This window comes from Dermacentor silvarum, chromosome 2, assembly GCF_013339745.2.
Source record: "Dermacentor silvarum isolate Dsil-2018 chromosome 2, BIME_Dsil_1.4, whole genome shotgun sequence".
Taxonomy (NCBI): Eukaryota; Metazoa; Arthropoda; class Arachnida; order Ixodida; family Ixodidae; genus Dermacentor; species Dermacentor silvarum.
The window spans coordinates 168,110,769-168,135,467 of NC_051155.1; the positions used below are offsets into that span (position 1 = coordinate 168,110,769).

The window sequence follows — 24,699 nt, forward strand, 5'->3', positions numbered from 1 at the left end:
TTCCAGCGTTTCTACAATTTATACTGCGGCGCTGCCGCGGTTAGTTCCTTGCAAGAACACCATCCGGAGGGCGCTCGCCATCCTCGGCAGAAGGGAAAATCTGTACGATAACACAAAGGGTGGTGCCTTGCTATTTGAGGCTCTAGCAGGTTGCCTAAGGGCAATAACTCACCGGAGCAAATATTTGCAACAAGATGAGGCATGTGTATGCTGCAGCAAAGATCCGGAGACCACTCAGCACATCCTAATGTGTCACGGAGCGGCATAGTTTCGAGATAGCGACACGCCGATTAACGGGCGCCGTATGGCCGGCGGCCGCTGTTGCTTCTGTGCTTGTCAACGGACCCAAGTGTGTGCGTGTGTGTCTTTGTGGTGCAGTGTGGGGGGAGGGGGGGGGGGGCGACCTCTGACAGCGGGGGGGGGGGGGGGGGGCATCCGTTCCCTCGCCCCTGATTAAAAGGGGACGCTGCCAAGACTTTTAGGAGGAGTCATGAGATAATTAGGTGAACTGTCACCCATACCTGCCGTTTCCCGACCTAAGGAACTAGAGAAAGGAGAGGCTATTTAAGCGCAGGATTTAGGCCCTGCTAATCAGTCTAGAAACTGAACCTGTAATCTGCTGAGAAGCAGTCGGGAGCTAGTGCCGTCCAGTATCGCCCGGGCCGCCTAGCCACGTCGGAACTCCGAGTAACTCGTTGACGTACGAGACGACAAACCAACGTCTGCAACGAAGCTCACGGTATTTCGCCTCAAGTTAGCTCAATCTGCATGAGGGAAGATCTAGACTCCCGGGAAACCCAGCCCAGCAATCGCATCCACCTCAGCAAGATCGGCTCGTCGACATTCTTCGGGAAAGCTCTGCGCGCTGACTTCACGGTTTATGGACTTGCTGCTGCTGACCGGCCACGCGTATGACATCGTTGGTTTTCTTTTGAACTTTGGTTTGTTTGGAACTTAGTTTTAGTGAACTACTGTTAAGTGTATTCTTCTATATTTATCCGCGGACGACGACGACGAAGTTCGTGCGTTCGGCTGGTGGCTCCTTTTGATGCTGAAGTTTTTTCTATTTTTTGTGTTTAATCGTGCATCAGCAACACCCAGCGCTGTTTGTGCGGGCCTTCAAGACTGCTGCTTTGCTGGGAGGCCCTCCCTGCGAAGCCTGCTATGGAGGAGATGGTGGTGGACCCGTCTAGCGGCAGGGACAGACCTCCCGTCGCAAGGAAGCGCCTCAGCTCCTCAGTGGAATCAGAAGCTGCCGATTCCGAATCTGACGCCAGGTCGGACGACTCGGATGCCTTTATACCTGCTAAGCATCGGCGTTCAAGACGGAAGTCTTCGACATCGTCATCAAGCGAAGCAACCATCATATACAGCAGCATCGTGACTACGACAGTAGCCTTCGTACCGGTCGACGTGATGGTAAGCCTGAATGCCATCTCCAAGCAGAAACTGCATGATTTTTTCTTCAAACTGGCACCGGGTCTTATTCAAGAGGTTCGAGTGAACCCAAGGAAAAATATCATTGCCGTGGACACAACAGATGAGAAGACGGTGCAAACTCTACTTGGTCTGTCTCAACTCTGTGGTGTTAACACGCGGGCTTACATACCACAGGGCGCGGATGTAACAGCTGGCGTCATATCTGATGTTGACCTCGAACTTGAAGAGGACGTGTTAAAAAGTATGATCGTTTGCACGCCACCATGCAAAATCATCAGCGTTCGACGGCTCGGCTCGTCAAAGTGTGTGAAGATTCTTTTCGACTGTGCAAAACTGCCTAGCCATATAAAGGCTGGACTAGTGCGATACCCAGTTCGGCCTTTCGTACCAAGACCCTTACAGTGCCGCAAATGTTTAAAGCTTGGTCATGTGCAGGGTTTCTGCACAAGTGCTGTGGTGTGTGCCAAATGTGGTCAAAATCACGACGCAAATTCTTGCGACAGTCCGACATCTCGGTGCCCGAACTGTAACGGTGAACACTTGGCAACAGACAAAGAATGTCCCACACTGAAGAAAAAACGAAAGTTCCTTAAAGAGAAAGCTAAGAAGAAGGCATCAGGAGAGAAGCCGAGTAGCCGCAGTGCCCGTCCAGCGGCTACCAATGGCAAAACTGAAGATATACCCGCACGTACGAAGAATAGCAAGGACAACGCGCGTCGGCAGGAAAGTGGGAAGCGGAATTTCTGTCTCTCTGCGATATCGTGGCCGGCGCTTCCATCGAAAGCGTCCGAACCAGTATCTGCCAAGATCACGCCTCCGAAAGCTTCGGAACCAGCTCCATCCAAGGCGTCCCAGTCTGCAGTAGTAAACTCTGTAAATAGGGTGCCTACAGCGGTCTCGGTCAACGATGACAAACAACTTATCAACCTGCTTAAGATGCTTGTCAACGTTGTTAGGTCTCTGATTGCCGGTCGTCAGACACCAGCAGCATTAGCCGCAGAGCAACTGCTAGAGGCTCTTGTTCCAGTGCTCGACGGCCTTCACTAGAAACATGAATGCTCGTGGAAAGCCCCGTCCCTCTGTGCTGCAATGGAATGTCAGGTCCTTACGACCGCGGCATGCGGATCTAGTCCTTCGGCTTCTCGCAATGAACACCCCGCCAGATGTTATAGCACTTCAAGAAACCAATGTAAGAAAAGATGATTTCAGACTTCCTGGTTACGTAGGCATCCACAGCAACGCTCGATGCACAGTGCCGGCATGCGGATCCTTCCAGTGTACGGACGTAACGCATCCGCGAAATACTTCAAAAGCATCGCTATACATCCGAGCTGACCTACATTTTGCAGTCATTGACACAAGTGATATCTGCGACGCCGATTTTGAATGTACAGCCGTTACTGTGAGTCTCAGAGATACGACGACGACTGTGGCAAGTATATATTATCGACCGACACGATCTTCAGACACCAGCTTATTGGAGTGCTTAGTCTCTCGGTGTGGCCCATCATTTGTGCTGTGCGGGGACTTCAATGCTCACCATCCTCGCTGGTGTTCTCGTCAACAAGACCAGCGTGGGATAGAGATCAACGAGCTTATTGTTAGGCATGATCTACAAACACTCAATGACGGCTCACCTACATTTGTCGGCAGAGGGAAGGGACAGTCCACCATCGACCTTGCGATATCAACAAGAGATGTGTGTCTCGCCTGGTCATGTGAATCTGACCCATGGGGCTCAGATCACCTACCAATTTGGTTGATTCCAAAACATACTCTTAGCCGCCAGACTGCCGCCTACACAGTGACGAACTGGAACAAGTTCCGTCAGCTGATTTCAGAGGCCCCATCGCACGATAAGTTGTTTAAACTGGTGAGCGAGTGTCTTCAACAAGCTACCGTAAGACGACGGCGGGGCATAGATAAACCCAACCCTGATCTTAAGCTCTTGAGGCTACGCGCCTGTCGACGCCGCGCTTACAGGAGAGCGCAGCGCTCTAAAAGAAGCTCCGATTGGACGGTGTATAACCGCCTAGACGCAGCCATACGGCGGCACACAAAACAACTTCGTCGCAAGAGCTGGGCAGCACTGTGTAGTTCACTGCATACGGCAAATGGTTTTGGAAGTGTTTGGCGAATACTGAAGGCTCTTCGCACTCCTGAGATCTGCAAGAATCCAACTGCTGCTTTGTGCATAACGACTGGCCGGACTCCGAAAATTCTTGCGGAAGCATTTGCCGACCTTTTCGTACCTCCTATGCCAAGTGACAACGCAAACAATGACCTTAATCCTCTGACAAGTCAGAACATCACAACGTTCTGCTATGGTCCAGCCTGCCAGATGGATGAAACAGACTTTACTCTCGAAGAGCTGCATCACGCCCTCAGCCTCTCCAAACGTCGCACTGCCCCTGGTGAAGACGGTGTTACGTACCAGGCATTACGAAACATCGATGAGGCCTTTCATCAAAATGTCTTGGACGCATATAACGAAGTGTGGCGAACGTCTCTGATCCCCAATGATTGGAAATCATCTGTGGTGATACCAGTCTTAAAGCCCGGCCGCCCTGCAAAACACCTAAAGTCTTACCGGCCAATATCGCTAACTTCTAATGTTATGAAGCTGATGGAACGAATGGTACTGTTTCGTCTAGACGGCAGGCTACAAGAGCTTAATTTCTTTCCTGATGTCATGAGCGGCTTTCGTCGTCACCGTTCAGCCCTCGATAGCATAGCAGACCTCGTTTCATCTCTAGAGTCTGCTCGAGAAAACAAGCACTCTGCATACATGCTCTTCCTGGACATACAGCAAGCTTTCGATTCGGTTCCCCATAAGGCGATTATTATCGCCCTTATGAATGCGGGAATTTCGGGTCGACTGCTTCATTTCGTGCATAACTTTCTATCTGAGCGCCACATGAAAGTGCGTGTTGGAGGAGCAACAAGTGATTCTCGCCCTGTTAAGTGCGGTGTACCACAAGGCAGCGTCTTGTCGCCGCTTCTCTTCAACAGTGTACTTGCTGGACTTCCAAGCCGATTGCCTCAGGAAGCAGACTTTCCAATATGTATAGCAATCTATGCAGATGACATTGCACTGTGGATCAGCGGTCCTTCGTACCATGGTCCACGTCTTCGTGGAATCTTGCAGAGAGCTCTGAATGCGACTTCAGAGTACTTGGAGGAAGTTGGTCTGCAGATCTCACCAGCTAAGTCAGCCGCGATTGCATATCATCCAAGGCAACGGGCTCGTCGAACCATGAGCCGGCTGTACCTCAGAGAGACACCGGTACAATGGGTACAACACCACCGCTACCTGGGTGTAATTATCGATGATCGCCTCTCTTGGCGCCCTGCCATTACCTCTGTGCGGTGCAAATCGCGGTCGCTGCTCAAGTATGTGGCCGCCTTGACTGCTAGGGGCGCTGGCTGCGACCAGACGACAGCACTTCAGGTATACCAATCGTCTGTCCTCTCTGGCGTGATGTATGCCTTGCCAGTCTTGAACGTGCCGCCAAATATGATGTCTGAGTTGGAACGGGACCATCGTGTTGCCCTCCGAGTCATGCTTGGCTTACCTCGTGAGGCACAATCTGTTCCACTACTCACGGAAGCGCACCAGTTGCCCCTGAGCTTGCAAGCAGACCAGAGAGCGCTACACCATATCGAACGTTTGCACCGAGCATCAGACGGCCAAGCACTGATTAATCGGCTGCTTCAGCGCCCTTTCTCTCGGATGGGGAAAATGGCGGCATTGTTTGTGGACATTACTCACAGTTCACGAGACACTACTTCTTTCACTACTCCGAAGAAGCGCAACAAATGCTCCTTCCCCATTTATCTGACAATTCCTGAAATCCACAAAAAATCTAGTCAGCCTGTTCCGGCACTATTTCAATTGGCCCAGTCCCACCTATTTGAAAAATTTGAAGGTTATATTGAAATATTCACGGACGCATCTGTACACAGCGACGCGCAAGGCGCTTCTGCAGCTTTCTTCTGCCCTTCGACTGGCATCAGACGGGTATTCAGAATACTACATCCAACCTCATCAACAACTGCAGAACTAGCAGCGATTGATGTTGCTCTGAAATACGTACACGAAGAATTAAACGCCTTGAAGGTCGTCATTCTTACAGACTCCCGTGCTGCCCTCAGCAGACTTAGACAAGATGCCGATAGCCCATTGTTGTGCAGTATCCAAGAAACTTCGGGCAAAATTACTTCCTGTGGAGTGTCCCTCATTGCCCAGTGGGTACCCTCGCACGTGGGCATCGCTGGAAATGAAGAGGCTGATCGCCTCGCTTCAAGCTGTGCCCACCATGAATGTGACTGCCCTGACATTTCGTGCACGTTTGAAAACGCCCGTCTCCTTATACGCCGACACCTCCTAAAGCAGCACCCAGACCGGCGTGTTGCAGACGGATCGTTCCCTCCCCGCGTTCGTGGTCGAGGCTTGCCCCGTCGTGCTAGAGCACTGTTATACAAGTTAAGGGTTGGGTCTGTGTTGGTGCGCGAACGCCTATACCGACAAGGACGTGTGGACAGCCCGTCGTGTACGTTTTGTGGCTCCTGTGAGACACTTGAACATCTAGTTTTAGAGTGTCCCGCATTCGTTGCGCAGCGCGCATTACTAATTAAGGAGTATAGACTTATGGGGCTGCAATGTGCGACCCTTGACGATTGCCTTTTTCCAAAGGGGAGCGCTGCAAGACGTGACCAGGCCCATCGAGCCTTGCTAAGTTTTCTGAAGGACACTGACTTGGCCTCCCGTTTATAGACATTATTTGTATTTTGTTTTGTTTTTATTTTTTTTATTTGTTCTGTCCGTGTCTCCGTCATTTCTTTATTTCCTCTTTTCTTTTCTCATATTTTCATTTCCTCTATTCCCTCCTCCTATAGGAGTAGGCAGGCGTTGTGCCCCTCTCGGTGGCAGTTGTCAGCTTGCTCCCTCCTTAATCCATTTGTGTCCTTGTGTGTATATGTGTACAAATCAAATAATAATAATAATAATCCGCGCCCTGTTTCGTTTTTATATCCACTGTTAATTGCTCGTCATATTTCTTTGTCGTCATCGAGCTATATTAAGTTCAAGTGTTTAGTGTTCTTGTCATTTTTTATTATTTTATTTAAGTAATTTGTGTATCTGTGTCAGTCGATAAATATATTGTTTTTTTTTTGTTTTTTTTTTTTTTTTACTCCCGACTCTGACTCTTTTACTGTGTTCGCTTGAGTACGGAACGACCAACCGGCTTGTATACCCCGTCTATCGACTTCGCGCCGACGGCGAACGGGTGACAGCCGTGATATAATGGAATGCGAAAGGATTCACCCAGTGAGAACAGTAGGTAACGTACACCTTCCAGAAGCGATTGGGTATAAAGTGGGCGGAAGCATTGACCGGTCATCAGTAGAGATAAGCAAGAGACGTTTAGAGTATTTAGAGTAAAGTAAAGCCGGGAAGAGATTGACACGACCTAATTTGATCTCTTACAGTCCTAGGTAGCGGTACAAGGTAGATTTTGAGGGAAAAAATAAGGTTAATGAAATGTATACAAAACTGCTAGATAAAAAAAAATGTTTAGCATTCCTGATTAAATCTAGCAGGCTAGGTGACTATTTGTCACCGCCTAGTTTCTACCCATCTAGCCACCGTACCGTTTCAAAGGGGATGCCATTAAATAAAAATTGGCGGGTTCGGAGAACATCTAGAGGACATGTTCGGTGCTGCGTGGCGTTATCGTATACCGCGCGCTTCAACTGAATCAACATTAGCCCAGTTTTAACGGCACTTATGGCGTAGGAAAAATTCACTGAACCTGTCCGTTCGATTTGTCCGTTCGCAACACCCGACACCCTGCATCGCTACGCCTAAGTGCGTTACGTCAGAGGCGTGCCGCTTAAAGTAATGGGGAAGGGTGGGAGGTTGTTCCCCGAACATGCGCAAACCGGTGCGAAGTATAGTAGGCGGAGTAGGAGTTGGACTGGACGTGTGCACGCTGAGGTATTTCTTGCGACTTGGGGATCATTGAGGGGTTTTCTAATGAGGGCGAGTAACTAATGCTACTTTAGATTGCCTACTTATTGCGAGTTTCAGGCTCCATTTTCACTAATTTAATTATTGTAATCACTGAGTATGAAACCTGCTTCTGTATACCAAATGCCTGTAGCTTTTATGAAACATGTAATGAATTTTGATCCTGGAAGAAAAAAAAGAGTAGTGGTTACTAAGATCTGTTATTGTTTTGTTATTTTATCTTTGTGTGTGCGTGCGTTTGTGTGGGGGAGGAGGAGGGAGGGTTAAGGTCATGGCAGCTGCTGCAACGGAAGCTCGGAAGCTCTATTATGCATGTGCAAAGGTTTTGCAGGGTAGCGATTACTCGTGTCTCTCGTGGTGCGCCATGCAAACGCATCCTTTATAGTTCAAAGCCTTCAGCATAGACAGCACAACATTTTGGTACTAAAGGATTCGGTTAAATTCTTCCACAGTTCTGTTCTGGTTTAGATACGGCTGTAAACGAAGCAATTATATTTTGATATTGATATTACTTATGCGTGAAAGCGTTATCTTCTTTTGTTGACGTGTTATTCGTTGGCGTGGATTTTTTTCTTCTACTCTCCGATTAGTGCATTATGTCAGAGTAACCTATCGTGTTTCATCTACTGTACTTGCATTTGGTCGCTGTGGTGGAGCACAGACCACTTTCTATAGCGTTTAGGACCCCAGTCAGACATTATTTCGTCGGTTGCAGCATCCACGTCTGCACCAAGTACAACGCCTTCTGTTCAATTCGTCACGCTTCGAAGTAATCTCCAGAAAAATGCAATAACAACAACCTTCTGTTCGCTTTCCCACCTAGTGAAAGAGAGATGGTAATATATTTGAGGCATACCTCAAGTTCTATTTGGAAAAGTGATTAAGGGGAAGTGAGATGGGACTGACTCACTGTGGAAGCTCCACATGGGAAGCTCCATAGTCAGTCGAGTATGTCTTTACAGTCAAGCCCGTTGCAGGGCGTATACTTTATTTCATGGTTGCAAACTATGCAGTTGTGCGCGCCTATGAGTTTCGAAACCGAGCCGAGGAAAATGACTAGAAGTGTTGTGCAAGCGAGGTGTAAAAGGGGGAGGTGAAATGGAAAGAAAAGGAAAAAAAAGAACAGCGAAGTCTTCTTATTTCCATCCAAGAGTCGCTGAAGCTGTGGCACGGTGTGTAGATCCTTTCTGTGGCTCCTCCTTTTTCTTTCATTTATTCCTGTGTGTACACCTCCGTAGTCGGTTGACTCGTGCCCGCTCTGTTCACATTGCCTATGTTGCGGCAGGCCAGCTACAAAGGCCCGGCGCGGTCGGAGATTGGCGTTGCGCTGTTAATGGCGTGCCGGTTGCATGCTGGGCGGTGACAGCTCGGCGCGGCCGGCGAGCGACTCGTTCCAGGCTATGCGCGGGGCATACCGCGTGATGCCGGTATGCCAGAAATGCCGGGTCGCGCGTCAGCCCGAAATTGCAGCGTTCCTGCTCCTTTCTTTCGTGTCTTTATTTGACGATATACTTTTTTTACGCTTCTTTTTCTACAAACAACCTCTCGTTCTTGCGTGCGCACACCGGAGCTTGTTCGCCGCGCTGGTTTCCTTGAAAAGCTTGTTTCGACAGCCGCGTAACGACGCCCGTCTAGAGCAGACGCGCGAGTAAATTCCCTGACGCTATGCGTTTTTCTCGTGTTCTTAGAGAGTGGCACGTGAAAAAGAAAGAAAGAGAAATTGGCGAGATGACACGGTGGACAGCGTATACTGGCCTCGCCGGCACTCCTTTCCTTTACCGGCTTTCTCTCTGTTTTTTCTCTCTCTCGTTTGCGTGTAAGCCTTCAGGGAATGGGGTGGAGAAAACCACATCATCTCAGGGTGTCAGTTAAATTTAACGGTGTGAGTTTTGTTTTCTTTTCTTTCCTAGAGAGCGAGAAGAGATCTCTTTCTCTCTATCGCTATAGTTCAAAAATAAACGTTTATTTCTCTCTCTCTCTGCCTAGATTTTCCTGCTCTATAATTCAACGGCATTCCTAGCGATTAAGCGAACAAAGCTTTTATGGCTACAACGATCAATTGACCGCCGTGTCTTGACCATTAGTGCACTACATATAGCTTATTTTGCTGCGTCTTCACTGTGCATGTTTTGCGAATGTGTTGTCCGAGACGACAGAGCAAGTGATCGTTGCGACCGGCAACGCGTTGCGTTGCTCGCGTGTTATTCACGCGCATAACCTACATCACTCGCAACGCGCAACTCGCAGCAAATGCCGGAAGTTGAACATTACTGTGTCTCAGCGCCGTATACCTATTAATGAAGTACAAAGAAAATGAAAAAATACGGTGAAATAGTGAGCGAGACTGGCAAAACTAAACGGCGAACCAGGCCTTTTAGGGATTGCCCCGTGGGGTTAACGTCTCGTATATATCTAAACAGAAATATAGTAAAACAAATTATTAATTATTTTAAAGCAGAATATCAGTGTGGCGCCAATCACAACAGTAGCTGCTCAATCGCTTGATTTTTACGACGACTTTGCTCGTTGATCATGACTTGTCGCTGTGACTGTTTACTATTGTAACCTTGCGCGTCGCTCGAAGCAGGCGAGGAAGCTTGCATCCGCTGTTACCGCGCTCACACTACGGTCCTGCTTCAGTGGACTTTTTTACTTTACTCTTTTTCCTCTTTGGCTCTGAACAATGTATGCATGTTGCAAATTTATCGTACCATTCTAGTTCAATATAGTTGCATTCAATGCATTTCTTACAAGGTATACCCAGACATTCGCTTCCATAAAAATTGTTTCTGGTCTGTTTAATCACCGTGAAGTCGCCTGTTTGCGGCCATTTTGGGATCACTTCTACACTGACGGTACTCATTACAATGCTGTACGTATATAGAACCCAGCTTCTTGGTAACATCAATATTTGCTTCAAAGTTATACGATTGCACTATAAGTCTTGATCGTCATCATCACTACCTTGCATCTGTTACCATTGTTGAATAACCATTTAGACAAACCTCGATAGTTAACCGAAACATGTATAATTGTATGCGCCGGTGTTTGTCTGCCTTTTCTATGGGCGATCTTATTTTTTATTCATGGGCGGCGCCATCTTGGGCTGTAACACGGTCAATTTCTCAGTTGTGTTTGCAGTGACATCAAATTAACATTGCCACGGAACACTTAAAGCATCTGTGCAACCATTTTCATGCATGAGAATTAACTGCAATACTGTGCAAGTGGTCGTTAGGGATACATAACGGCAGCATTAACAGCCCAAGATGGCGTCGATCACTCGTAAGCGCTTCCGTAAAGTAGTCTATACGTCCCTTGTCTGTTCACGCCTTGGTCCACAAGATTAATATATGCCAACTTGTCAATGTGTTGGTTATTTTACTACAGAGGTTGTGTCGCGTATAGCTATACTGTTTTGTGGCACAGCCTGTGAACGGGCGTATACAGTCGGTCACAAAAGTTTACTGACACGGGATTTACCAGAAAGCTGAGTTCCCGTGACACCGGAGCACATCGCCCGAAATTTAAGGTTTCAGTCCGTAGTTTCTTCCGTGACCTACGCAATGATCCATTAAATTGGAAACGCCATGCCTTAACGGAGCAGAAATTCATGTTGCTCGTGAAACCTCTGTCCCGCCAACTTTTTGTGGCCCAACATGCATGCACTTCGATAGCTCGAAGAAGCGAGGCAGTGAGACGACGATGGTGGTAAGTACAAGTGTATACGTACTATCAGTATAAGTTCAAACGCGAAGTCGGGAACGGCTCCAGTGCGCTGTTCCGTTCCCATGTTTAGCTGCATTTGTAACGGTGGCTTAATTCAGACTCCAAAACATACACTTGGGACGAATCCATGCTTGGAAACCGGCTACAGAGCGATTACATGACGCACTTCCATGTGGTCACGCGTAACAGTCGTTCTCATCAGTTATTTTCTCCCGTTTCTGATAGGCCGATGGTATGCTGATAGTACACACGTACCCGCTTATAATACATGCTACGTATTTTTGTTCGTCACGTACTTACTTTCGCTCACTGCAGCTTCATGGTCTGGCGCGCGCCGATCCGCGCTCTTAAATTTCCAAAAGCTTCTCCATCGCCCAAGCCGTAGATTTTACAATAAGAGCTACTACATGAAACTCTGGCCGCGTGTGTTTGCGGGAGCTACAAGCATCGTTGTTTGGCCAGCATCATGATGATGGATTGTACTTGGATTATTAGCCTAATATTGGTCCGTCTGGCTTCAAACGACTTTGTAACTTTGTATGTTGATCATATTCGACAAAATATTGCGTTTTAAATGCAACGATAGGCGGTGAGGCATTCAGGAGGCCACATTTAGCCAACTGGAAGTACGTGGACACCCCGCTGATACCGGAGATACTATACTATACCGTGCCTTCTGTTAAAACATTAAGGACTTTTAAAAATTATAAAAATATTATTTACTAGGCCCTCTCTCGCGGTGTTGTTACCGTTCACGACATATCTTCAGCAGCCCCTCGCCCCGCCCTCGACTGCAGAAGATAAGTTAAAAAAATCAACTAATAAAATTGATGATGTGTAATGTTTAATGGCGCAAGGGCCAGTTATGGCCAAAGAGCGCCATGCCAGTGTTTGCGAGTTTGCAGTGGAGCCAACTAATAAAATTAACAGGCACTATGCAATCAGCTTCATTATGCATTCTTTTTATTCTTTCAGTCTCGTTAAAGGGACACTAAAAGAAAAAAAATTGTGTGAACTGTATTGGTAAATAATGCTTCAAGAACACCTCTCAAAAAAAAAAAAAGAGAGAGAGAGAGAGAGAGAGAGAGAGAGGCTCCTCTGAACGTGAGAAGTGGTTTGGAAAGCCAGAAAAGGCGCAAGAAGGAAAGACAAGTGGCGACGCCGCCTTGAAATTTCTGTACCAGCCCGCCGTGACGTCAGGGATTTTGACAGCGTCTGCTCGGGCCTAGTTAATTGCTTATCGGTAAAGAAGATCTACGCTGTACTCTTAAAAAGCGACCAAGACGGAACTCAGCAAGCGTCGATAACACTTACTATACGTCACGATCTACTAAGTCATTTACTAAGTCACAATGCGTGAAAGTATATACTTTGAGATGCGTGTTGTCACACTGACGTACCGGCGCTTGGATTTCGGACGAAATTAAAAAAAAAAAGAAAAAAGAACTTTGCACCTTTTTTTTTTCTTTTCTTTAATGAACATATACATTGTGAAAAGAAAAGAAAAATTATCGGTCTAAAGTGGTTCAGTGTTTCTCTTTCGCGTCCCTTTAAATCCGGTCGAAGCGAGGGTCGGGCAGTGTCGCGTAACATTGAGGTTACGCAACACGTCTCTTACATATGCGCAAATGGGGTCCATCGAAACGATGCCGCGCATAATTGCATGAGCCGCGCGCATACTCGCGACGCTTATGTGCAGTGGCGCCACGCGCGGCGTTCTGGAACTGGGCTACCCGGTTTACAAGGGTTGCCCCCCACCTCTTATACGTACGAACGCTCTGCGGCGATGCAGCGCTAATTACGCCCAGTGCTCAGACCACGCGACACGCGACGTAATGACAGGTCGCCGTTAGAGGTCGCGGGCGCGTTCCGCGTCGTTGAGTGGAATAATTGGGCGAATGGCCCCTATATACTCTCCACCGCATCTTGTTTATTATGTTAGATGCAACATTCGCACGTTCTATTTAATTTCGCAGTTAACCGCACCTCTGCCTTATTTTTTTTTTCCTTCCCGGAACCCCTGAGCTGACCTGTTGGAGCGAAGCAGATCTCCTCCGTTGACGCCGAGTTCTTATACGGTTACGAGCGTTCTTTATGTACTGGTTCTTTACTGTGGTTATACGATACGTTTTCGTAGGGTATTTCGCTACGTTTACGTAACGCTCACTCTCCCGAATCGCTTCCCCACTCCGCGCCCTCCAATGCGCTGATCCACATTCGTATTGGGCAGCAACTGGGTCTGGGAGTGAGATTCCGGACAATGTCTAATTCCGCCATGTTGTCGAATTCGTCATCTTGTCAGTTATTATTGGCTCTGGGGGTTTCACACGGCCTCTTTGATTGGCTCAAAACACTAACATGGCAGAACTTCAGTGTCTCTGGGAAAGAACGATCAGAGTTGTGAGGACAAGAACGACTTACAAACTTCTTCTTTCTGGGATTTTACGTGCCAAAACCAGTATTGATTATGAGGCACGCCTTAGTGGATGGCTCCGGATGAGCCTGTATATACGATAGCCTTTTGTTCCCTTTGACGTTCAGCGTTGCTACAAGCGGATGGTAGGTACAGACGTCAAGCTTTGTACGGATTTGTTGTAAGTCACGGTACTAAATTGGAGGGCTAAGTTGCCTTGCCTCAACGGTAGACCAATAAGGAAACGTGGAAAGCGAACTCAACAGCAAAAACAAGACGGAGCGGAGAAGTGTGAGGATGTTTCAGGTGGTTCTGCGCAACGATCGCATGACGTCTGCCCGGGTGAATTTTACCATTTCAGCAGTTCCATGCGTCTGAAACGAGGGCGCGGAAGTGGGCATATTTAGCGCGAGAAAAAATAAAAATGTATCCCTGAGCGACGTTGGCCTGAGGTCAGGTAACAAGATGGCTATGACGACGATACTAAATCGGCGGCACTCATATCCGCGGCGCACTCGATTTCGGCCCTAGCCTTCTTGCGACTGTTTAGGAATTCTCAGACACCCACCACACCTGCTGATGATGTGTCAGTTGCAGATGGACAAGGGTCATATCCGTAATATGGTCATGAATGAACGTTATGTCCGCGTACTATTAAACAACAAGCGCACTATGAGTCTGCTCTAAGTCCAATTTGCATGCACCCGATACACTGCATACTGCCATCTCTTGAGTAGCGAAATGCTTTGCAAGTCACCATAATAAATGCACAGAAGACCCAATAGCAGCCTCACCAATTGCAAGCGCATAAGATGGTATGCTCTTTCGGACAACTGCCTTTGCGAACGGCTACGCACTTGAGCGTGTTTTTGATTTCGCGCTAATATTGTGCTGTCCCTGATAGCTTTATAAACTATCTCTCTCTCTCTCTCTCTTCCTTATCTTTTATCCTCCCTTTTCCCCTCCACCAGGGCAGAGTAGCGAACCGGATATTGCGATCGGATGAACGTCACTGTCTTTCCCTTTAATGCTCTCTCTCGAAAGAAAGTGTCCTAACCGTGGCGCTCGAGCGACACAATCGACTTTACATGCCGGTAGCGCGCTTAGCATCGTGTGGCACGACGCGGAAGCAGACTATAGCTTCTTCCCGCGTGTCTGAAAGATTCGCAACACACCACTGACTTCCGTTCTTTCGTTCTTTTAACACCACCCTCTCCATCGTTCTCCTCTGTCCCGTAGACGTGCTTCGACCTTCCGTGTCCGCGGAAGGAAGCCCCCACGATAGAAGAAATAACCGCGCGCTCGCCAAGAAGTTATACCGCAGCGCCCAGTCCACCGTCGTCTGCGCAGTATACACAGTAGGGTGACTGTACGGCGACGTACGTCGTCGGTCAACGAAGAAGTCCCGTCGTCGTCGTCGGAGGGAACGAGAGACCCTCGCTCGCCGGCGGCGCTCCGCGCGTTTCGATGTCACGAGGTCGTGCCCGTGAATCCTCCGCGGAATTAGTGTGCGGCTTGCCCCGAATACCCGGCGCGTCGCGACGTCCTCGCCCGTACGAGCGTACGTATACAGAGCGTACGTGTGCAGCGCTTGAGCCGCTCTGTCTCGAAGAAAAAACCCGGAACAAAGATACGGCGCGCCTTTCGGTGCACGACCGAATGCGTGCTGCGCGACCGAATGCCAGGCACGTGGTGTGCTCACAGTGGCTTGGCTGCAGCGCAAACAGAAGCCCGCCCGATGTATTTGTATAGGTGTGTATGCGTGCGTGTGTGTTGGGGAGGGGGAGGGGGATGAGGGGACGGGCTACGCGGGGTGAAGCCCTGCCCGGCCGAGAATATCCCACGGAGGGTAACGATTCGTCCGCTAGATACGGAGAGACCTCCAAAAAGTACGCACGCACACGTAGCGAACAGCCGCCTCCTGCAGGAGAGCGCCGTTAAGAACCGGAAACCGCTTCGACGTGCACCACGTCGTCCTCTAGAAGCTCTACAACAGCACGGGACCAAGTTTGCGTTGTCGCCCTGCTTCTTTGTATTTCTTCGTCTTTTTCATTAATTTTCTTTCCTCTCTCGTCAGCTCCGGGTATATGGTTGTCCGCGCGATGTGTGCTCGCTACAGATGATTCTCACGCCGCTTACGGAAGAGGCTGCAACCGGAAAGACTGCCGGTCGCTCTGTACGTATGTTCCATACGTAATTCTGGGCACGTGGGCTGGATATACCGGTTCAGGGTGTCGAACGGAAGCGAGTCGAGTCAGAGTTCGAATCGATTCAATCGAGTACGTACTCCGTCAAAACTTGTTTCTCGGCAAAATAGTTGTTTTCTTCTTCTTTTTCTTTTAGAATATCGCAATATTGAACGGGGTTTCAGACTTAGATTTCTTGATCGCAATACGTCAGGGTTGGCTATTTTTCATGGCCAGCACTGCATGGCTCTCTGCCATTTTAGAGGCAACACAAATTGTTTTTTAAGGACTTGATTGCCGGAATCGCTGTAGTGCTCATGGATACCTTTGTGTGCCTGTGCCGTTAATGCCAGCTGTTTCAACTCTCAGTTTCAGCCGAAATGAATCACCTCACTAGGTCGCCTATTATATGCGAGCATGGCGAAGCCTGCGTCAGTTTAGATATTCGAAACGTCCGAATATCAGTGCATGTCGCAGCCTTTTATGTCCTCGACACCGGTTGTTTCTTGATTGTTGAACTCCGAAAAAAATCAGCGGTTTCTGTATACTTCAATCGCCGTCGATGTAATGGTCATAATTTTATTAAACTTGGTGCTGCTGCCGCGACCTGTCTTCTCGCTTTCTAACCTTTCATTTTGGCCACGAGACACCCACCGGTTCATCTCGTTTGCTCTTTCGCAGGTTGTTTTCATATCTTCTCATCATTTCTGCCCTTTCAGCTTCATCCCAGTGCAGAGCAGCCAATCGGACAGTTACTCTGGTTAACCTTCCTGCCTTTCATCCCATTTTTTCTCTCTGCATCACATCGCAGAATTCGAGTTGCAAGGCTCGTTTATTGGTTTCTGGGCCAAGTCTGCGTCCATTAGCTTCCGGGTATACCGGGTGTTCAAAATTAAGTTTTACGGAATTTATTAAAAATCGCCTGTGGCAGGGGCATAATTCTTATCGTTGAGCTGGGTTATTCGAAGAGGCGGACATTAGTAGCACGAGAAATTGAAACACATATTCAACTAATTAACAAAAATCCACTAATGAACGTCTTAGTTAAGTACTTTACGACACATATTGCAATTTACGAATTGTAGCCGGTGAGTTTGCAAGACGCATCCATTTAATTAAAATGAATTTCCACGATGACATCAGTTTCGAGATATCATTTCCCAAAGTGTGGGACGAAATACATGGGCGCTCCAGTTACTTTTGTGCTTCAATGTATAAAACAGCATCTTGGTAAAAAAGTAAGAGGAACAACAGTGCATTTTACGGCGAGTTTGATGGCGCATATCTCCAAGCTGGTGTCATTCTGGAAATTCATTGCAAGCGGATACCCCTGACAAGCTCACCGGCTAGAATTCGTAAATTGCAATACGTGTCGTAAAGTAATTAACTAAGAAGCAATAACTTCTTGTTAATTAGTTGAATATGTATTTCGATTTCTCGTGCTACTAATGTCCGCCTCATCGAATAACCCAGCTCAATGATAAGAATTAAGCTGCCTGCCACAGGCGATTTCTAAAAATTCCGTAAAACTTAATAGTGAACACCCTGTATATTTCCTACGCAGCTCTGCCAGCCTAAATTACGCTTCGCATATACATACGGCTTGTCTTCGGGCCTTTTGGACTTGGTAGCTCCGTGTCATTTGACCGCCCGCTCTTTGGCGACATGTCGATCGCTATCAGTGTGTGCTGATTGGCTCAAATGAAAACGATAGCATGTGAGTAGAGACAAGCTGCACTTTGCACGCTCTCTTGACTATCCCGCCTCCCTCGAGAACAAAAGGAAGCTGCCCGTGCAAGTGTAGTTTTTTTTAGCTTTAGCTACACTGGCCTAGCCAAGCCCGTTTCGCGCGGCACATCAAGAGCCGTGCTGCGCATGCGCAAGGATCAGTGATGTCACACGGCTTGCGCACCAGAGCCACCGGAGCCGGCACCTCTCGCGCACTCCGCCGCCGCCGTGCGCGACTCACCGCCGCCGGTCTGCGCATTCCAGAGGAGTGACGTCGTAGCCGTGGTAGACGCACTGGCGCCGGAGCGCGCTCGCTGTGCAGTCGCCGTCTGACACTGCGCTGGAGCCGCTGCGCTTCTGACTGGCGTTTGCCAGTGTGGTATAGCCATGGAGAAGGAGAGCGCAAATGCTCCTCAACAGCGCAGAAGAACGGAGAAGCTTGACTCATCGGATCCCGAAGTAGTTGCCTGGCAATTAGCGGTTGAGCGTAGGAGACAACCAGGAAAGCTAAGAATAATCAGCTGAACCTTCGCTAACGCTACGTATATCCTGGCATAGCCGAGCTAAGCCACTGCAACTTTTTTTGCTCCTCCGGCTTCCGCGTCACTCTCCTCACTCATTTTATGTGCGTGTGTAGTGGGGCTCGGAGGGGGGGAGGAGAGGAGTTGACCTGCGAGTCACATTTCTGCAATACCCCGGGTGTGATCTGGATCAAGGGCACGTACACTGCGTATACCGCGCGCATCGTTCGCACGCCGACCTCTTCGCGTGCCCTCTTGCGGCCCCAGAACGAACGATCGAGCTTCCGTCACGCATGCGTTGCGTGGGAAGCGTCGACTGGCGTTTCTTCGCAGGTCACGCATGCACCGTAAATCGTACGTCATCTTCAGTCCGTCTGTTACTGACGCCGCATTTGTTATATACGCGGAGGCATTCTGCGGGACATCGCTATGGTTCGGCACGTCATAGTGCGACGCGAGACGTGTGCGCGAAGCGTCAGAAGCGCGGCTGCCCCCGGAGGGCGCAGAAGGAATCCAGGAGCCGCCGGCATGCTCCTGTAATCTAGATTGTCCCGTGTGCAGCACTTGCGAAGCGAGTGCTGCACACACTTGCACTAGTGGCAAATAGTTGCACTACTTCTTTCGGCTGCCGGCTTAAACTCGTCGCCAAACGAAAGTTGATTCACCCTCTCTCAGCATTCACCGCAACCTTAAAAAAAAGAAAATGAATTTAAAAAGGGGTTGCGAGCCGACATGCGCGCGAATCCCCACCTGCCGTTTTCGACAGTCGTTGTCTCCTGAAGAAGGTAGACCTATATGTACGCGCGTTAGCATTGGGAGTGTCACTGCGAAAAAAGAAAAAAAAAATTGCTTGTGTGTGATGAGTCAGAAGCCGGTCACGGTGTTAGAGGTAGAGGCAGGTGTCGTGGCAAACCACCTGTAAGTTGCACTTCACTCCTCGAAGAGACAGGACGTGTGTCGTGTGATCTCTTGAACCTCACTTTGCAATGTGGTGAACAGCGCGTTAAGTCATGGATCTGGGACCTCAAAGGGGTGCGAAGTAATGCTCGCGCATTTCTCTCCCACTTACTGCCTAATCGCCACTGATATTTTTTTTTTTTAATTTGTCGGTGCACGATACTCTGGGGGGCCGAACTCACAAAATAGATGGTGCCAACGCCTGAGAAGGCCTCAGAGCTCGTAATAATGACGCACGCGTAACGCTAGTGGACCGGCGTTTACATGCTGCAAAGGCCATAGTGAAAGAAACACGTCGCTTACTCTCTGAATATGCGAGCTTTCAGTCTATACCAGTGTGACTTTACCGCTCCGGACTTCCAGGCCTTGTTTTATTAGGCCGTTGTGGTAGCCGTGCTTAGCTAATCGCGATCAGCCGGGGATATATAAGTTCCTGCAGCTCTTATGCAGACTCTGTGATAAGGTCTATATAGTTATCTAGGGACCTTACTCTATGCATTTTGCCTACGCCTCTTAGTGAGCAGAAGGCTTATGCGCATTGACTTGGTGACATCAGGCAGAAAATCCGAATGCCCCGTATACATTTCAGCGGAGGACACGGCTGACGTTTAGCCCGATCATCTATCTGATTTCTCAAAGCGTGCTTTTCAACCGTAACCTTTTTGAAATTACGTGTAGCCCTAATTGTTTCAGTAGATGCAGCCTTTCATATCTGAAAAAAAAAAACTAATAATAAATAAAACAGAACCACTATACCCTGTACTTCCCTTTAAAATTTTTGGCGTGAAAATTTGTAAAAGCTGCTCTTTTGTTTAATAAACATTACGCGTAGCTTCTACGACACTGCTCGGTTTTAGCGGGAAAGGGTACCACCATGCGCAATGCATATATGTATACGGTCTGCGAAGACGTTTGTTCCGCACCGGCGCATCCGCATCGTGCGTTCGAGCGTTAATGCTTAGCGCCCGGCCGGTGTGTCTGTGCGTATATGTGTATGCGTATGCATCTCGCTTCTCTTTGCCCAAGGAAAGGCGTGCGGTCACGCGGCAGCTGATGCGACGCGTGCAGGAAACATGGATCGTCTCGTCGCCTTGCTCTTCCCTGCGTTCCCTCCGATAGCGCCTTATACGAAGCGGACGTGATGGCCACCACCGGCCGTTCCCAGACCGCGAGAAAAACAAAACCCGTCTGCGCGCGTATTCTTCTCCAAGCTCACCGCGTGTAATGGTCTCCGGCTGGCGTCACACTGACCGAGCTGTGCGGGCTTTTAGAGGCCGCGCGAGAGTCGTGATGCGATATTTGTGTGCTCGCCGAGCCGACCGCCATTGTTGCCACAAAAGGTGCGTCTACGCTGTTTCGGTGGGCGTGTCTCGGGAATGAGTTCACCACTACGTACACACCGCTACACGCGTCTGTCGTTGCATCTTTGCGGCGCGACGATTGTTTTGAGAGCGTGTCGGGATTTTCGATTCGTGTACCGCAGCTACGTAGCTCAATCGCCTGAGCTCTTCTTCCGTCCGTGTATACCTGACTCGCGTTCGGGGCGTGTAAGGGTCGTCGATTTTTTTTTTTTTTTGGTTCGTGTTCTGCTTCACTAAGCGACTGCGTGACCGTGAAACCCGACGCTGACTCGGACGTTATGTAGGTGCCGTGTGTCTGCGCACCTTTGATTTTTTTTTTTTTTTTTTTTGTCATTCTGCCGAACATCACGAGAGATAGGTACGTGCAAGATGAAGTTGGTCGTTCGTTTTCGTTTAATTTACAGTACTCCTTCCTGGACCCTGCTGTTTGGAACGGAGACTGCGAAACATTTTCGTCCGATGAGACGAACGATTCCGGAATATATAGCGATCGTTTGCAATATCGATCATTATCGGAAGATCGTTCGTCCCCAATATGACTGAGCGCACACCCTGATGTTGTGCTATAGGTGCCTGAAACGATTCAGAGGCTGCAGCACACAGCCGTGTTTTACCACTTACAACGGCAACATGCGGCGCACACGTTTACGCAGTACGCATCTTCTCGTGGCGCGCATTAAGCCCTCTACATACGCACGCGGTCATTTCGCGGCCGATGGTGACTCACGGCCAAGCGTGGATGTTCTCTTGCTTCGCTTTTACGCGCTCAGCGCGCGCGATATGTGGCAATACGCGTGGGTTCGTGATCGGGGTTGCGCATACGTGCGATACCGCGCAGTCTAGCTGTCTGCGTCGGAGTGGTGGGGATAGTATACGGGGCCCACCATACCGCCAGTGATGCAACTTGTTGCTTGCATCGAGAACGGCTCGCCGCGCAGCGAGGCTATCGGGTTTGCGAGTTTATGTGTGTTCGTTCCGCGCACGGCACCCACGTCACCGCAACAGTTAGCCGAGACGCGTACGCCTCCAACGCGGAGAAGCGTCGTAGGAGAGTGACGTCACCGTGGCTAAAGTCGCGGGAAGGAACAAGAAGCCATTGCACGCGGCGCAGCGCGGCAGACGACGCACGAACGAAGTGTTTTATAAGAACGTAAAGAACAAAGCAAACACAGAGGTTTTAGTACGGCTTAAAACTCCAGGCCATCGACCTATATAGACCGAAAGAGCTTTGACCCTGTCGATAACACTGCGCGTCGTTGCCTTTTGAGTTATCGCATCGCTTCCCCCGTTAAGGACCTACGAGTGAGTCGGAGTGACATACAAGCGTACTATACGGATAGAGAGCAGCACAAGGGGTAAGCGCTACAATGGAGGAACGTTCTTAACAGTACCGTGCATTGCGCATTGACCTGAGTTATGGATCCGTTTGGAACCATAGATCAAAGCAAAGCGTTCTACAGGCTTAAACCGGTTTTTGTCACGTTTCAACGTATGCGCCATCGGTTTGGTTACGTAACTCTGTAGAAACATTAAGTTCATAAAACTCAAACGCACGAACTAAATTACGCGTTCTCAAATCTCAGTCAACTTCGTCTACCATATATCATCGTCAGTGAAGCTTTTTACCGTTGTTTGTATGTATACCATGCTGAGTTACTCCGTGTCTATCGTTCGTTCACGAAAGAGCGCTTACGATGATCTAAGAGCAAACGCTAAACTACCATTCCTCGGGCGTCATATTTTTGGGTTCTTATTATTAATTATTCGGGAAACAATCCGGGATGGTCCATTGAAAAAAAGTGACATCTGGAAAATGTGCAATATGTGATAGGTTTGCGTTCCTTCCTTTTTCAGTTCCACTGTGCTATCTAAAAATAGAATGGAGAAGTTGTGCAAGCAATATGGCACCTCGTCAAGATTTCTGGGGATATAGCCGCTCCACCGACGTAGAAACGGCGCGGTTTTCGCTGACATACATTCCAACAAAACGATGAGCGCGGAGCGAAGTTTGTTCTTTCCTATAGCTCGAGTATGCCGTCTCCTTGGGGGGTCTCACCTCGTTCGTATGGCTTGGAGTAGCCGTATATCTCGCACTCTGTATTCACGCGTACCCTCTTCGCGCAGCAAAAAGGGTGATTCTCGATTCTTTTTATAGCAGACCATTATCCTTTCAACGCCCAGTTATCCACCATCAGTGGCCTCGGGCAATCGACCTTGCGATCGATTTCAAGACCCCATCGCATAAAACGCGTTTGTGCAGCCATCGCAGTTGTGGATATTTTCTTAGCTGCTTTCGGTCGGCGACGTCGCCGTAGGTCGTGAGTGAGTGAGTGAGTGAGTGAGTGAGTGAGTGAGAGTGTGTGTGTGTGTGTGTGTGTGTGTGTGTGTGTGTGTGTGTGTGTGTGTGTGTGTGTGTGTGTGTGTGTGTGTGTGTGTGTGTGTGTGTGTGTGTGTGTGTGTGTGTGTGTGTGTGTGTGTGTGTGTGTGTGTGTGTGTGTGTGTGTGTGTGTGTGTGTGTGTCTAAAGCGCGCGCGCTTTAGATCATGGCATGCACTGACGTCATCCTGGGCACCGTGTTGGTAAACGAGCACGGTGAGCAGCTGCGTCCGTATAGGCGTTTCGCGCGGCTACGCTCTCCAACACAGCCGGTATAAGGCATGGGCCTATCCTCATCTTTCCTTCCTCCATGTAAGCAGGCACTTACCAGAGAAGCGTTAATTAATGACCGTTTTTAGATTGCCGCTACGATAACACACGGCGGAACTCAGACGCAAAAGCGAAAGAACCGGAAACGTTCGAGAGCGACAGGGCCACGGATGAACTGGAAAAGACGTATCTGGCTTCCTCGCTCCATATCGGATGGTTCTGTCACGGTAAGGCCATTAGCGGTTACTCGCGGTTGCTTTGATATGTCTCGGGAGCCTGCATTCAATATAAGGAATGGAAGCACGTACTACGTGATCGCATCGCGCGATGTCAGATACACGTATAGAGAAGCGTGCATCGCGACCGCGGACGTTCACCTGCGGATCATTGCCGTAGGCCTGTCACGGTTTTTGTATCGAAATCGCGGAAATTCTCTCAGAACAGAAGCCATAGAGCGCGAGCAAGTAGGACTCGCGACCGTATGGGATCTGGTTGCCCCATCTCCTGTTCTCCCTCGCCAACGATATGTCCTTTGAAGTTGCTTGCGTTCGGTATACTTTAAACATCCGGCTCATTTTTCTAGTGTATATAGTACACTATAAAGCGCTAGTGTACTATATGTTCGCTCATATCCGTGACGTAACGGCGGCGGAAAACTTCTTCCAATGTTAGGCGTCCATCGGAAACTGTGTTATGGTGCGCAGAGGCCCGTGCAGAATACAGACGCAGAGCGGTTTTTTAGGAGGAACTTGTGCTGAATCCTTACGATACATTCCACATGGTCCCTATCGCACTCCAACTCGGTTTGCAGCTATGCGGAGCCCTGTCGAGATTTGAGCCTAGAGAAGGCCTGTCCCCGCCGAGCGTTCAGCTTCTCAGCAATCGGAGTAACCACGTGATCTGGATTCTGTCGTATCTTGGTTGCGCTCCCCGCACGAAGGTGAGAGCCCCTCCGAGCGCTTTCAGTTGTAGCGGGGCGCTCTGAGTGAATCGGGCGAATGTGTTCCGCGAGCGCTCGATTTTTAACCGCACCGCGATAACAGTCTATAGAGTGCTCGAAAGCGACCAGTCGAATGTGCCATTAGTTTGCCACCAAGTTATAGCGTTTGTCTTCAGTAACCCTGTGTAGGTGAATGGCTGGTATGTGCTTTATACTTACCGCTTCGCTGTGATGCAGGCAACACGGACATTGTGGAGGGCAACCTCAAGCTCATCTTGGGCCTGGTGTGGTCGCTAATCCTTCGCTATCAGATCGGCCGCACGAACTTCCCGCCCAAGAAGCTCATGCTCGCCTGGCTGCGCGCCGTGCTGCCTGACCTGCAGGTCTCCAACTTCACCACGGACTGGAACTCCGGCATGGCGCTCAGGTGGGGGCTCGCTCGCAATCAATCAATCAATCAATCAATCAATCAATCAACCAATCGGCCATTTCAGCTTTGGTCCCGTTGGCAGTGTCATTTTGATAATGACGGGGCCACTGCTGCAGTTTCTGAAGCCGTACTAAGTGACCGTCTTTGCGAGAGAGTTGATGAACATTCCAGTTCGTATGCGACTCCAGAGTGCATGAACTGTGACTATGTTATTTGCTCCTGTTCATCTATTCCTTCCTTTTCCCCATTTTCCAGCGTATGGTAGCCGATCGGGCTCAGTCTAATTGGTTCACTTCAATGCAACTTCTTTATCT

General features: G+C 49.0%; 1 protein-coding gene across 1 annotated transcript in view; it reads left to right on the top strand.

Annotated features, from left to right (window-relative positions):
• The window catches only part of LOC119442064 (filamin-A-like), a 172,035-nt gene that overhangs the window by 45,688 nt on the left and 101,648 nt on the right, over nucleotides 1–24,699 (top strand). The window contains exon 3 of the mRNA XM_037706782.2: nucleotides 24,193–24,382. Within this exon, the coding sequence (XP_037562710.1) occupies nucleotides 24,193–24,382 (190 nt within the window). The remainder of the gene's footprint in view (nucleotides 1–24,192; nucleotides 24,383–24,699) is intronic.